Source organism: Heliconius melpomene, chromosome 14, assembly GCF_056956725.1.
Source record: "Heliconius melpomene rosina isolate 202511_hmr_F chromosome 14, ASM5695672v1, whole genome shotgun sequence".
Classification (NCBI taxonomy): domain Eukaryota; kingdom Metazoa; phylum Arthropoda; class Insecta; order Lepidoptera; family Nymphalidae; genus Heliconius; species Heliconius melpomene.
In genome coordinates this window covers 8868009-8882781 of record NC_140402.1, presented here as the reverse complement: position 1 = coordinate 8882781, position 14773 = coordinate 8868009, and the positions used below count along the sequence as shown (strand labels likewise).

The following is a 14773-nucleotide window of genomic DNA, read 5'->3' as shown; positions in this document are numbered from 1 at the left end:
CTTCTAGACGTGGCTATTTTGGGAATTTACATAAACTTTTATTGTGAACAAAAACAGAAAAACAATGAATTATCTTTATATATCTATTATATTATAAAGATTACAATGATAATGACCGGTAGGTACGATACAATGTTTTTAATTTTTCGGATAATTTACAATTTAAAATAAGTACTTACTACATACTAATAATAATTTTAATTTGGACAAAGATAAAAGAATATATGAAATTACCTACATTAACTTTAATGGGTAAATTCATTAACGTTTAAAATACTGACTTGAGTTTATTACTCAATTTAAAAATAAAATATTTTTATAATACCTATTGATGTCATTACGTCATATAAATAATTTCAAACTATAAAATTAAAGTCTAGCGATTAGGAGAGTATGTCTTGTTCGCTTCGCTCGCCAACCCTCTCATTTCGATTTTTTAAATATAATAATAAAAAAAACTCATAACTGACTACGTTATATTTTTTTATAACACTGTATTAAAGACAGTGCTTCTATATAGGGATGCGATATTTAAAAATTTTAAATATTTTTCTAAATTCACTTCTTATACAAGCAGTATAATAGAATTCCGCGTTGATATAAAGAAATTTTATTATATCTCTGCAGTTTGCACAAGAACAAGTATCTACTTACATACATAAACAGACCGGTGTTGAGAGCGGTCGTTCAGTTTGTTTTGTTGTGTTAAGTGATTTTATAAGAAAAATGGCTGTAGCAGTTAAAAAAGGTTTTATATTTTTTATTATCTTGCTTAATAAGTTGTTTTTTTAAATCAATATTCGAAGAAACATTATTTTGAAATTCCATTAATATTTAACTTTATATTTTATACTTATTTGCAAATATAACCTTAAAGAATGAACCGTCATTTCTATAATATTACTTGTTTCGAAGTATTTTATTTAATTTTATATATAAAAATTAATATATTATATATTTTCATATTGGTAAACAATTGTATATGTATGTTGTATGTTTATGTATTTCAATGAGAGGTCAACGTCCAAATGAAGGATTATGATTACGACTGTATGTTGCGTCCTCTTTATTGTTTTTTATTTTAATTTATCGAATAATTTATTATTTTATATTTACCTTGTAAACTGGATTTATAAAAACAACATATGTAAATAAACTTTATTTATCCTATCCTATCCTATCCTATATCTTATAAAACAAAGTCGCTTTTCGTGTCTGTCTGTTGTTTCTAACTCTTCTTCTTCTAAACCACCCAACGGATTTTGATGCAGTCTTCACCATTAAGTCGAGTGTTTTTCGTAGAAGGTTTATATATAGTTTATTATTTGTACATTCTTATGTAAATTAACATAAATACGATAAATGTGTATAAAGTCCTACCCGTTGAGACACTTTCGCGCATGCGCTGCTTTAATGGTTAGTACTACATGAAAATAATGTACTGGAGTATTGTTCCTCTTAATGAGATCTACAAAAAAGTCAGCGATGGCATATTCATATCTTTTAAGAATAACGTGTAGTGATCATATTTCTGTTTAAAATTGTAATTACAATATATTTTTTATTGTGAGGGATATTTTTCCATAATGGTATTAATCCTTATCCTTTAAAATACTTTATTAAATTTCTACGTTAAACGAAGATAAAATTTGCTTTTTAAACTATTTCGAAATTGCGAATAGTTTTAGAGAAAAACGCATTTAATTATTGACACATCACGCCGTTCACAGATCAACTGTATCGAGTCAAGTTTCACTTATCCCTTACTCTCAGCATATAAATAAGTATATTAGTTAAGTTGGCCATTTAATGTAGATCAAAACTGTCGTTCACTGTTTTTCATTTTAATAAGTACTTTAGAAGTTGTTACAATATCAAAAAATCCTTGCTGCGAAACGCGCCTCGCGACGTTATGCTTATACAAGCGAGTCCGCCGCGCCCGCCTGCCTTACACGCATCGGTGGTTCAGTGGTAGAATGCTCGCCTGCCACGCGGGCAGCCCGGGTTCAATTCCCGGCCGATGCATTTAAAAATAGTCATTTAACTATCTAAAAATAGTCATTTAAATATATTTTAATAAGTACTTGAAAAGATTAGTAGCACAGATTTAAAATTACGGTACCTACTAAAAAATCCTTGCTGTGTAAAACAATTGGAAAATCCTTATTGAAACTACGAAAATGCGGGTTGCATTAGGGTTTAATTAATTTTCATATTATCTTAAGTGCTTTGCAAATATACATTATATGAATAATCCAGTAGTAAAATCCGGCGAAGCCGCAAGAGGGCCGCTAGTTATAATATAAATCACTAAGAATATAAATTTAAATTCGTACTGTATACACCAGTCGACTTTTGAGGTCAGTCGTGCCATTATAAAGGCAACAGATTGTGGGTTCGATTCCCATGCGACGAAATGAAATAATTAATATTTGGTAAGCACGATATCGATTTCCGCCACTTCTCTGCTTCAGCCTCAGCAAGATTGGGAGCGGAACCTGGGAACCTTATGACACTTATTATCATTAAGACATGTCCGTTCCCCACTTTCCGCCGAATTCTTGAAGCGGAATTCAATGAAGCTCTTTGCCGCGTTCCCAGAGCCAGGAAATAAAAATATTTCATCTCGCCGCGTAGGTATCGAACCCACAACCCGTTGCATTTACCACCAATGGCCTCACAATTACACATTTTTTCTAGGAATATACATAGTGGCAGCAAAAAGAACGCCATTCGGCAAAATGGGTGGAATGTTGAAAGACATCCATCCGGCCGACCTGTTGGCCGTAACCGCGAAAGATGCTTTGAAATCTGGTAATGTCGCTCCAAGTGCGATAGACACCGTCAACGTAGGAATCGTCAATACTGTAGGTATTATAAACGAAAAATATCCTTACGCTGTATCTCACGCGTATACCTAGCAGGGTAGGCAGAGGCACAGGCAGAGGGAACCCATAACCTTATAGTGTTGAGACAATCAATTGCCAACGAAAAGCCTCAAAAAATTCGGAGGAAAGTCAATAGAGTGTCTTAACATTCTTTTTATCAAGCATTTCGTGTTGGGTTGCGGAACTGAACACTGGGCCTTGGTGCAAGAGCGAAAATATTAATAAATAATTATTTCCTCTGAATGGGAATAGTACTACAACCGCTGCATTACAATCTCACCTTTCACCCATAAAAATATCAAAAGAAGAAAATAATTATCGTATGTGTCACAGCACGGACCTTGTATCTGCTGTGTGCAATGATAAATTAGTTTTGTCGATCAAACACTACTATTTTACTAGAAAGAGAGAGAGAGAAGTGAACACTTTAAAAAGGCAGTTTTTACTGTATAGGTGAGAAAAAGGCGTATTAGAATATACAAATGTATTTAGAAAGTCTTGTACTGTCTTATTGTCTTGTTATGTAAGCTGTAAATAATACAAATAAATAAAAAATAAAAAGCGTACCTATCACTTTAACAAGTCCGGTAAAATTGGTTGTGATCAAGATCCTATCCATAGTGCGACAAATACATAAAAATAAAAAATCTGATATAATAATAAAGTACACTGCTGCACATAGGCCTCCCCTATCGCCATTCGAGGACCTTTCTTCCCCATTGGTTGTCGGTCCTCCTGACAATATGGCCTGCCAATTACTACTACAGCTTGCATAATTAATTAATAAGATATAAAGAAATAAAATATAATAAACTACTCTTTATATTTTTAGCTAAGTGCAAGTTCTGATGGAGGCTTATCTCCTCGACATGCGGCCTTGAAGTCAGGTATTCCTCATGAGAAACCAGCTCTTGGGGTTAATAGACTGTGTGGATCTGGTTTCCAAGCTGTCATTAATAGTGCTCAAGTAAGATTATTATTTACTTTATATTTGAAGAAAATTAATTAAAACGTTAAAAAAATATGAGAATATACAGTTATCAATAAGTTTCAATAAAAACATAACAAAACGTTTCTATTTGTATTAATTAAGACTTAAGTATTTAACCGCACGCGATCGTTCTTAATTATACCTAATCCCATATAATTTCTTCACAATAGTTTCATAAAATCTTTAAATAACAAACATAGTATAACATTGTGTATCAAAACTTCATTTTTTTTCGCTATTTTTAACTGCAAAATGCATTTGTAATATTTTTCATTAATAAATATCAATACATACAAAAATCGAATAAGATAAAATTAAAGTTAAAATATTCATAGTTGTTTTTGATATTATTAGGTCCTCCCCTGACTATTCTAGACCTTTTTTTTATTTTAATGAAATAAATTAATGAAGCAAATGCGTAAAGAAAACAATATGAACATTTTCCAGGATATTCTGACGGGTGGTGCCCAAATATCCTTAGCAGGTGGTACAGAAAATATGTCTGCTGTACCTTTTGTAGTACGAAACGTACGATTTGGTGTTCCTTTGGGAGTTACTACGGAGTTTGAAGATTTATTATTGAAGAGTTCTTTGGACACGTACTGTAACTTCACAATGCCACAAACGGCGGAGAATTTAGCTGACCAATATAACTTGAAAAGAGGGGAAGTCGATGAATTTGCGTATAATTCTCAGCAGAAGTGGAAAGCTGGTATGAAATTCATCTAAAACTACCTAAAGTATCTTTATGGGCATTCTAATGTAGGCAGAAATAGTGATAGGGCTCTTTATTAAGCTCTATATGAAGCAAGGAACTTAATTGAAAATGATTGAAATAAAAATTTCAATATTTAAAAATCTTACTACGTTTTCCCAGACGAGAATTGACGCCATTTGTGTGTAATTTTTGTTTATAGTAAGTATATCTTCATATTTTTCTCTTGCTCAGCTCATGACAGTGGTGTCTTCAAAGCGGAATTAACACCAGTTTCTATTAAAATAAAGAAAAAGGATATTATCATGGACAAAGATGAACATCCTCGCCCAGAAACTACACTTGAAGCGCTACATAAATTGCCAGTACTTTTTAGAAAGGGCGGAGTAGTTACCGCTGGGAACTCTTCGGTAAGACTTTATTTTTTTTGTTCCACTATAATTTTATTAAAACATTTTAAACACACATACGATATGGCCATTTGTCCTATTACTGATTGATAACTTTAAAAACTACTTACTCTTATTAATATATACTAATAAAATATTTTCAGAAATATATCATTAAGTTTCACTGACGAATATTGTCCTCATGTGAATCAATTTTTGTCTGATAAAAGGATATGTTTAGTTTTGCTTGTTAAAATTTTCGATTTTTTTTATTTATATCCCAAATCGGCTAACTGAACTACAATATTTTAAAATAAAGAAATAATTCGACCTTTACCTTACATAGGGTGTGAACGACGGAGCAGGTGCCCTAATACTAGCAAGTGAAGAAGGACTAAAACAGAACAACTTACAACCTTTAGCCAGATTGCTAGGTTGGTCATTCGTGGGGGTGGAGCCCAGGATCATGGGAATTGGACCTGTCCCAGCTATACAGGGCCTACTTAGCGCTGCTAACATGTCGCTTAATGATATAGATTTGGTTGAGGTAAGCTCAAACTTCATTAAAGTTTAGATTTAAATACTTATTTATTTTGTTTCTTATGTCCATTTTTTTGTCTCTAGATCAACGAAGCCTTTGCAGCTCAAACACTATCTTGTGTAAAAGCTTTGGACCTTGACCAGAGTAAATTAAACGTGAATGGGGGAGCTGTAGCGGTAGGACATCCACTTGGAGCATCTGGAGCTAGGATTATGGCGCATCTCACCCATGAATTGAGGTAGGTTAAAGGAAGAAAGAAGTGTCTTGACACTAAGTTTAGTCTGTCTAGCTATATGCAAGAGAAGATTGTGAAGTAATATACAACAAAGAAATGTGATCTTGTTCAATTCAAGCTTTTTTGTTTCAATTCTGTAAAGAAACATAGATTTAACTACAATAACAATAAAAATTGGCTTAGCTACTTATGATGAAAATACGAATGAAAATTACGTTTCATTTTTATCGATTTGAAAAGAATTACATAAATTATGTTGACTTGAATCATTTTTATCTAATTTGGTATGAAGTAAAATTTCCTGCGATAGTGCTTCCCAACGGAGATAAGGTCGAAGATATTAAGAAATATTTATTATAATAAAGAATGTATCGATACTATAGCTTAAAAATATGAAATAGGATTTAGTATAATTATATTAGACTTTTCCCCCAATAGCTTTGTTCATTGTAATAAAAAAATAACACTCTGTGAAGGACAAGAATGTCATTTTTTTACTATAGCACTTACAATAATGCTTAAAATAATATATAACTATAAAAAATAAACAAATAAAACTTTTTTATTGCTGTATTTTATTTATTTATTTTTTTGCTGTATTATTTATTTTATTATTTTATTAAACTTCCCTTACAAGTTGTTTTATTTTAACCGATTCATTAACAAAAAATACATATTAATTTATTTTCCTACCCAGATGAGGTCGAAGATATTACTATATCTTATAAATAATAATAATTATAATAAATTACTTTCATTTCAGACGACGTAACCTTAAACGAGGCATTGGTTCAGCTTGTATCGGAGGAGGACAAGGCATTGCAATACTCATTGAAAAAGTCTGATTTTCTTTATGTATTATTTATTATCAATAAAATATGTATATATTTTTCTTAATTTTTTGTAATGAATTTTATATTTAAATAAGTATTTTTGTTATAAATAATGTGTTTTTATTTACCTATTTCTATTTGTAAGATATTGAAGTTCGATTTCTTATTTGATATAATCAAATTATACACGACAGCTTTGACCTACGGCTTCGTCCGTGTGGTAATCGAAAATATTCTTTTATCGAATTTTTCTATAAATAAACTATCCAACATAGAAAGATTTTCTCAACTTAAGCCGTAGTAGCTTCTGAGATAAGCAAGTTCAGACAAACAAACTCTTAAACTTTGTAATATAGTGCAAATTACTTCACGTACTGAACCCACGACCATTGTCACTAAATCAACACTCAATCACAGCATGATGACGTCAATTGCGATAATATGTTATTAAAATTACTATTATAAGAAGCAAATCAGTCATTATAATATAAATAGATACTATATACTTTCATTATATAAAAATATTATATGCGTATATGAATATACATACCAACTTCCATTTCCCTTTAAAAAATCTAAAACCATAAAATAAAGATAGTATATGATAAAAATTGTTTTGTTCAACATTTAAAATAACAAAAAAAACAATAGCCGTATGTATCTCTTTTAGGTTATTTGCAATCTTAATTCTTAGCGAGTTATCAAATTATCAGTCCGCTGGGTATCGTCATGGCACTCGTTTCTAGAGGTAATATTTGATAAGTTATCTTATTTTCCTTTCTTTTATTAATGTAATTATGTAATATTAATTGATTGTTTTGTTTTTTGTTTGTAATACATATTGTTATTTTCATGTTTAAGTGGTTCAAATATTTATTTTATATATTGTGTTATTTTTTTAATTAAAATAAGTATCCTAACTTACTTGTAAATATTTGAAGAAATATTGTATTTTATAGAATATACTTTTATTAAATTAGTTAATCAATTTTACATTTTTAAATATAAATTATTATAAAAAAGATACATTTAAAAATATAAAAAAAAATATTTATTTTATTATTATTATTAGGTATTTTCGTGGTTGGCGCGAAAAGGACGCCATTTTGCAAATATGGTGGTTCTCTCAGAGATTTGCCAGCATCTTACGCGTTTGCGGCTGCGGCAAAGGATGCATTGAAAACAGCCAATTTCGACAGTTCATTAATAGATGCTACAATCGTTGGAAATATTAATTTTGTAAGTCATTTGTGGTAATTGATGTGATAAATATAAACAAGTTCCCCCCATAGGTACTTATCTCAAAACTATGTAAACATTGTGTACGCGTACAAATTGTGACGCCTTTTGAGCTACCGTTTTTATGCTCACCGAATCATCAGTCACGCGAAGGAGACTCCCGAAGTATACACATATGGCCAACTATTTTTTTGTTTGGAAAGTGAGTTTTAATTTCATTTAGATAATTTCTAATAATCATGTCATCAAATATATTGAATATGCCGCGATATGCTTAGCTGAATTACTTTTTTTATATATTTCAGCTTAGTCAATGCGATGGAGGTAAAACACCAAGGTACTGTGGTACTTATTCCGGGGTTCCCATAGAAAAATCTGCATTAGGAGTAAATAAGGCGTGTGGATCTGGCCTTCAAGCTGTAATTACAGGGGGCATGGTAAAGTAAAAAATTTTTAGTAGTTTATCAAATAAATAATAGCTATGATAAAGATACGCATAGTCTAGAAAAAGGTAGGTAGATTAAAATAATTTTTACTGAACTTACGTTGAAGCTTGTCTTGACTTGACTTTGAAAAATATCTTATAACTATTTATAATATTTTTATTATTAGGAAATAATAGCTGGTTCAGCTCAAGCATGTCTTACTGGAGGAACTGAAGTCATGTCATCACTACCATTTTTGGTGAGAAATGTAAGATTTGGTACTATTCTTGGAAAACCTTATCAATTCGAAGATCATATAAAACATCACTATCCCGACAGTTATACAGGACTGACTGTACAAAAAATGGCCGAAGACATTGGCGACAGATACAAAATAAACAGAGATATGTCTGATGCGTTTGCTTACAAAAGCCATTTAAAAAGAAAAGCGGGTAAATATTTATCTTCTTGTAATATAGAATTTCTAATATTAAATTAGAAATTAGAGTTACATTATGTCACCATTAGCATTTGGCTTGCTTATATTACAGCAACATAAATTAATCTCTTGATATGTATCTAAAAAAATATAATTATTTTGACAGGCGGCTTCGCTTGCTTGACCCAACCAAAATAATTAACAGTTATGCATAATGCTCTCGAAAACACTCTATCTCTCTCTTTTATATAATATTTGTTACGTTATTGGTACATTCTACCTTCCTCGAAAATCTAATACAAAAAGAAATTCAATTCGAAGTAGCAGTTTGTGGTATTAGCGCGTTCAACCAAACAAACTTTTCCGATTTATATTACTAAGTATACCTAGTAAGTATATCTATATTCTTTTAACAAATGAGGCCAGGCCATATTATCTTATGACAAAAATATATACCTACACATGGTTTATAAGTCAAAAATAATCTAATCAATCAAATCTAAATAAAAATCCTAATTGATTAATTATATTATTAAATAAAAATCCGAAATATAAGACAAGAGACCAACATCCCAGTAGATAAAACATGCACTTATTCTAAAGCAATTGTAACATTTCAGCGCAAGAACAAAAACTATTAAAAAGTGAAGTAACAAATTTAGCAGTAACATTAGGTAAGAAAGAAGTTATAGTAGAGAATGACGAATTGGAAGAAGTACCGAATATAGACAGATTTAATACAGAGCCAGTCCTCCTCTCTGATGGACGTATAGTGACTTCTCTTAATTCAGCTGTAAGTTCATAGGTACTTCTTTAATATAGATAAAAGAAAAAAACTATTTAGTATTCCATGGCCTTGAGGGTACCCACCACGTTGTAGGGTGAGGAACTTAGAACAGTGCCTAGGACTTACGAAACAAGGGTAGAATTAAGGGGATCTCACCTGTACGAGCTCTTCTCCCTATCGACACCAAATTCAAAATGATTCTACTAGTGCTGTGCATTTTTAAAATTCAATTGATAAATTAGAAATATATTAATGTAAAAACCCAGACCTTTACTAAACGTAAAATGTGCAAAATGACGTAACGTGTCTGCCATTATATGGGGACGAGGAGGTGGTTAGTGGAGACAGTCTCACAAATGAGACTATATAGAATAAGAAAATTTATAAATTGTTAAGAAAACAAACGGTACTACGGTACTAGTACCCAACAGGTTAAGTACCTGAAAGATACACTATCAAAGCTTAAATATTAAAATTACATTCACCAACTATTTATATAATAGAAAAATAAGCTTACTAAGATCAATATATTTTAGGCTCCAGCAGACGGTGCAGCTGCTATAGTAATAGCTAGTGAAGAAATTATAAAAAATAATAATCTACAACCTCTAGCGAGGATTGCAGGTTGGGCGTGTGTGGGGGTCGATCCTTTAGAGACAGGCGTAGCTGCTGTGCCGGCGATTAGAAAACTTTTAGATCGATTAGAAATCAATATTAATGATGTTGATGTTTTTGAGGTAAGCTTATATTTTGTATTTAAATAATATCTAGTATATGAAACTTGACTTGACTTTTGTAGAACTAGCCATGTATCCCTATCGAAAATCCTTACTTATTATTATAAGATACTTACGTCGTTCTTTCTGTTACTCTTGACATTTGTAAGAAAATAAATAAAGAAATAATGTTAAAATAAATCCTCTATATTTTATAAAATACAGGAAAACTTTGAACTTAAAAAAGTTTGTCAAATCTCATTTATGAATGATTGTTTATAGCTTATATAAAATCGTCTTTGTCTTGATTATACAAAGCGTAGTAGTGGATACCGTCATTCGATGAACATGATGAACTCTAAGATCCGTATTTATAAACCGTTTTCAAGTCTAAGATGGATCTTGAGATCGATCTTAAACTTGAGAGCGATTTATAAATACCCTAAATGAGTGGAAAAAATAACTATTATAGTTTTAGTTAATTTCAATTATTAGTAAGTGATAATTACAGATAAACGAAACTTTCGCAACTCAAGCTTTAGCTATAATAAAGGAATTAAGGATAGATGAGAGTAAAGTAAACACTCATGGCGGTGCTCTAGCACTGGGAAATCCTGTAGCAGCTACTGGCGCGAGGATGGCCGTACATGTTGTACATGAGATTAAGTAAGATGTTTTTTTTATTTATTCAGAGAAACCTATTGTTTCTCTTTTTTATTACTTAAAAACTCTCTCAATTGTCTTTTTCCCCCACATCATTATTGTTCAGCTTCACGCTACCCCGCACACAGCAGGATAGGCAGAGGGAACCAAGCGTTAAGATAAACTTCGTTCCCCACTTTCCAAGCGTGTTGAGTGGTGGAAATCAACGTTGGGCTTTTTACCTCGATGCCAGAGCGGCAAAATGAACATATTAATAAATAATAATTAATTCCCATATGTGGGGATCGTCGCGTTAAAGTCACACCCATGCGCCACGACGTCCTCTATTTATTTTTTGGCTTTTTCAATTGTTTATAAAATATATAGTCGTTGATTGACTTTTTTTTAGTCTTGGAAATGCTAAACGAGCAATCGCTGCGTCGAGCTGTGGAGGAGGTCAAGGAATAGCTGTTATGTTTGAATCCATTTGATTTTTCAAATTTGTAATTACAAATAACATTAAATCTCTGCTTCTACTATGTTGAAGTTGTACCTATTAATCAGAAAATATATGTTTTTTTTTCAAATGTATTTAATGTCATCTTATGTTTGATTATTCTTCCATTTTATAATCGACCTTTGAGCAGAGTGCGTTTACACGACACGGCGCTGGGAGCAGAAACGAAGGTCAGGGAGAGTTGAATACAGCAGTGGAAAAAATAATAATAAAACTATTAAATTATTATGAAGTTGACTCATGATTGCATTTGTGGCTAACAGTGTTGCTAGATTTTGGTCTCGGGGAAAAATTGAATTTTTACGTCTGAACTTGTTAGGAACATATTAAAAAATATTTCTAAAAGAACATGGAATAATCTATGAAAAGCAGAACTATGTCCAGTTGATGACATTTAAATTTTGGGATGTCTGGCAACGTTGGTACTGGCTATGTGTTCACATGTGAGTGAAGAATTCAATCAAACTCTTTAGCTTCATAATAAGTATATAATTTTTAACAGTATTAGAACAAATTGCAATTTGTCTAAAACACATTAAGATAAAAGGAAAGAGTATTTAAATAAAAGCAAGTTTTAATCTTAAATACGTAAAATGTATTTAAAAGGTAAATAAAATTATAGAAAAACTTAAACACATTAAGTTCTTAAAATCTAAGGAAAGGTGGATTGATAGTATGTTTTATTTTAATTTTATTCACACACTAAAACAAAGAAGAATATTCAGAAACAAAAAAAGTACATAGCAGGTCTCAAACTCACACTTTTTCTTAATCATCTTATATAAACATGTATTGCTTAATTTACCTAGAGCGCTTGAATGGTTTCCAAGAGTTTCTAAATATTTGCCTTCCCTAAGTTATATTATATTGTGACATTGAAAATGGATAGTAGAATTTTATTAGTAGTAAGATATTATTTATGTAAGATATTAAGAAATAATAATTACTAAGCACATCCCTTGAATGAGATTTACATCCAGTCATTATATTTTTTTACATTCATACTGTATCCCACAAACTATCATACTGTATCAAAAAAAATGTAATATTTATATAGAATATGTTAAATATGCAATAAATATAAACAATAGTTATCTAGAGTATGTTTATAGTAATGACACTATATTAATAAATGTATTGATAAAATTCTACTTGAAATTGAAAGTCTAAATGCTTCTTGAAGATTTGTTGTGAATGTTTGTTGATTTTCATTTATTATGTTAATGTTTCGCCTTTGGTGACCTGGAAATATAATGAAGCACTTTATAACCATTGCTATCAGTTAAAATTTTACAGAAGGTTTTTCAAATATTTTTAAAAAGAAATTTCAGTATTATAATATAGTGGAGCTTAATTTTTAATCACATTTTCATGTGCTTTACTAATGTATAAGATTTATATAAGATTTATATAAGTTTTATTATTGACTGTTTAAATTGGTATTATAAAAAAAAACCATACACAAGCCTCCAGATAGTCAATTTTTCTTTCTAATGATGTTAACTTTTCGTTTAGAGTAGCAAGTCGAGATCTGCATGACATATCTGAAACAATCAATATAATTTAACAAATGACTACCTAAAAAGATATAAAGAATAGTACAAAATACATAACTAGTTCATAGTTGGTTATTGTTCTTGAATAGAAGCTACACTTTTTTGAGCTTCATACTGTATATGGCATTTAGCAGGGTAGGCAGAGAAAACTTGGGAACTTAGTGTTAAGACAATCTATTCTCCTTAAAATACTTCCTCAGTTTCCATTGAATTCTGGAAGAATTGAGAATTGAGGGGCGGAACTCATCGCCGCACTTTACCTCGACACCAGAGCAAAGAAATCAAAATATTTAATTTTCTCGAGTAGGAATCGAATCCACAATCTGTAGCGTTTACACATACAGTCACACGCCACGACTAGCCTCAAATATGGTTTATTTAGTAATATAATCATTTGATAAGTTGTTTATAGGATTCATCAAATCACTTTGATATTTATAACTACGAAAATATCATTGACAGCAATTTATGCATTAGACATCACTTATGAAAAAACGTAATATGCATGATTAGAAACTAAACTTTCACTACAAGTTGGTCGCTTACCGAAAGAATTGAGGAAATCTGTTATTTTTTTAATGCTTCCTGTAATAACTTCGATGTATTCTCTGTTTGCCCAATCTTGCTGAATCTGTTTTTGTATGGTTTCCCGAGGTGGTGTAGACATTTTAGCAGAAAAAATTATGAAAATCGATTCACTAAAAGATACGCCCAATTATAAAATTGTAAAAATACACAAACAATGACTAAATCCCGTTTTACACAACTTTTAACATTTGACAGTTCATAATTGTCAAAGTTAAGCAAAATTAGTTCGAAAGTCAAATAGAGAGAGAACAAAAATAAAATTATCAATTATCTTAATTTATGTTTTTTCATTTATTTTTTTTAGAATAAAATATAATGTTAAAATCATAACTAAATGAACGGTAATAATTGAAACAAAACATCAACTTCCTCGATATTTTCTTTTACTTCCTTCGAATAGATATAGTTGGGAGACTTCTGTGCTACAAATGTCAACTGTCAAATATAGTACTGCAATGTGTCAATGTCACTGTCAATGTCTTCCGCTCCCGCTCTTTTCATTTTGTTATTAAGTTACTAATTTAAGCGGGAAGACATATTTGGCCCTCATATACTTGAGGTTACACGTGTTGTAGTCGATGTGATTTGTTACTAGGTTGTTAATAGATAATTATTAGCAAGTTATAAAGTAATTTAAATGTTTTAATTAATAAATATTGTGAATTGGTTAAAAGAGCTGCTATAATTAACACTGAGTAAATACCTATATGTGTTTTCGAATGTTGTTGGTGTTTTATATAGGTTTCTAGTTATTTAAACTTCAGTTTATAGTTATTTTGATTTTTAATAAATAAGATTGTATTTGTAACAATAGTGTTGTATAGTTTTCTTTTGATATTTCACTTCTGAAACCTAATTTCAGAAGTGGGATACCTATCTAAGCCCATCAGGCCAGATCCTTGTACCTTATAATTTTGTTATTTTTGTGAAAGCAAATAAAACACCAGTTTCATCATTTCTCTTTTCTTAAATGATTTATTGCCTATATACAATACAGTGTTAGATATGGGTGATGCTGGAAGTAAATAACAAAACAAATCACGTCGACCGGACACGACACGTGGTCGCGGTTAGCGAGATAGGTCATTTGAAAGCCATGATATGGGACTCGAGCGCTAAGGGTGTCTCAAGCGCTCGTGCTGGTGCTTTCTTGGTGCTGTTGCAGGACATTCATGCCGCCGCCGTGCCGCTATGAGGTGCTTCTGCTCCCACGACAAGTGACGCGTCCCCGCGCGTCTCTGTGCACCTCTGCTGGCGATGTGCAACGCTTAC

At 31.2% G+C, this 14773-nt stretch overlaps 3 protein-coding genes across 4 annotated transcripts; 2 read left to right on the top strand and 1 right to left on the bottom strand.

The window, feature by feature from the left end:
• Positions 1–591: 591 nt before the first annotated feature.
• LOC146532302 (3-ketoacyl-CoA thiolase, mitochondrial-like) lies at positions 592–6702 on the top strand. The gene is made up of 8 exons (XM_085197679.1): positions 592–748; positions 2701–2867; positions 3721–3855; positions 4327–4591; positions 4829–5004; positions 5330–5530; positions 5608–5762; positions 6523–6702. The coding sequence occupies exons 1-8, from the start codon at positions 727–729 to the stop codon at positions 6602–6604; spliced, it is 1203 nt and encodes a 400-aa protein (XP_085053805.1). The 5' UTR covers positions 592–726; the 3' UTR covers positions 6605–6702.
• A 377-nt stretch (positions 6703–7079) lies between these two features.
• On the top strand, positions 7080–11441 carry LOC146532301 (3-ketoacyl-CoA thiolase, mitochondrial-like). 2 transcript variants are annotated; one of them, XM_085197680.1, is made up of 8 exons: positions 7080–7340; positions 7665–7831; positions 8137–8268; positions 8444–8708; positions 9316–9488; positions 10019–10219; positions 10710–10864; positions 11250–11441. In XM_085197680.1, the coding sequence occupies exons 1-8, from the start codon at positions 7322–7324 to the stop codon at positions 11329–11331; spliced, it is 1194 nt and encodes a 397-aa protein (XP_085053806.1). In that variant the 5' UTR covers positions 7080–7321; the 3' UTR covers positions 11332–11441. The 2 variants fall into 2 exon arrangements, with proteins under 2 accessions (XP_085053806.1, XP_085053807.1); XM_085197681.1 differs by lacking the exons at positions 7080–7340; positions 7665–7831 and adding an exon at positions 7859–8033.
• A 390-nt stretch (positions 11442–11831) lies between these two features.
• HSPC300 (hematopoietic stem/progenitor cell protein 300) lies at positions 11832–13705 on the bottom strand. The gene is made up of 3 exons (XM_085197686.1): positions 13460–13705; positions 12819–12901; positions 11832–12599 (listed from the first exon to the last, which is right to left on the bottom strand). Exons 1-3 carry the CDS (start codon positions 13578–13580, stop codon positions 12573–12575), a joined length of 231 nt encoding a protein of 76 aa, XP_085053812.1. The 5' UTR covers positions 13581–13705; the 3' UTR covers positions 11832–12572.
• Between the last annotated feature and the right edge of the window lie 1068 nt (positions 13706–14773).

What these genes read in the sequence shown, in the direction of transcription:
- LOC146532302 (XM_085197679.1), top strand. Translation starts at nt 727, where the DNA reads ATGGCTGTAGCAGTTAAAAAAG. An exon ending in ACGTAGGAATCGTCAATACT is followed by an intron (nt 2,868 to 3,720) that starts GTAGGTATTATA and finishes TTATATTTTTAG; the next exon opens with CTAAGTGCAAGTTCTGATGG. An exon ending in CATCTCACCCATGAATTGAG is followed by an intron (nt 5,763 to 6,522) that starts GTAGGTTAAAGG and finishes CTTTCATTTCAG; the next exon opens with ACGACGTAACCTTAAACGAG.
- LOC146532301 (XM_085197680.1), top strand. An exon ending in CCATTTAAAAAGAAAAGCGG is followed by an intron (nt 8,709 to 9,315) that starts GTAAATATTTAT and finishes GTAACATTTCAG; the next exon opens with CGCAAGAACAAAAACTATTA. An exon ending in TGACTTCTCTTAATTCAGCT is followed by an intron (nt 9,489 to 10,018) that starts GTAAGTTCATAG and finishes AATATATTTTAG; the next exon opens with GCTCCAGCAGACGGTGCAGC.
- HSPC300 (XM_085197686.1), bottom strand. Translation starts at nt 13,580, where the DNA reads ATGTCTACACCACCTCGGGAAACCATACAAAAACAGATTCAGCAAGAT. An exon ending in AGATTTCCTCAATTCTTTCG is followed by an intron (nt 12,902 to 13,459) that starts GTAAGCGACCAA and finishes TGATTGTTTCAG; the next exon opens with ATATGTCATGCAGATCTCGA. An exon ending in TTGACTATCTGGAGGCTTGT is followed by an intron (nt 12,600 to 12,818) that starts GTATGGTTTTTT and finishes TTATATTTCCAG; the next exon opens with GTCACCAAAGGCGAAACATT.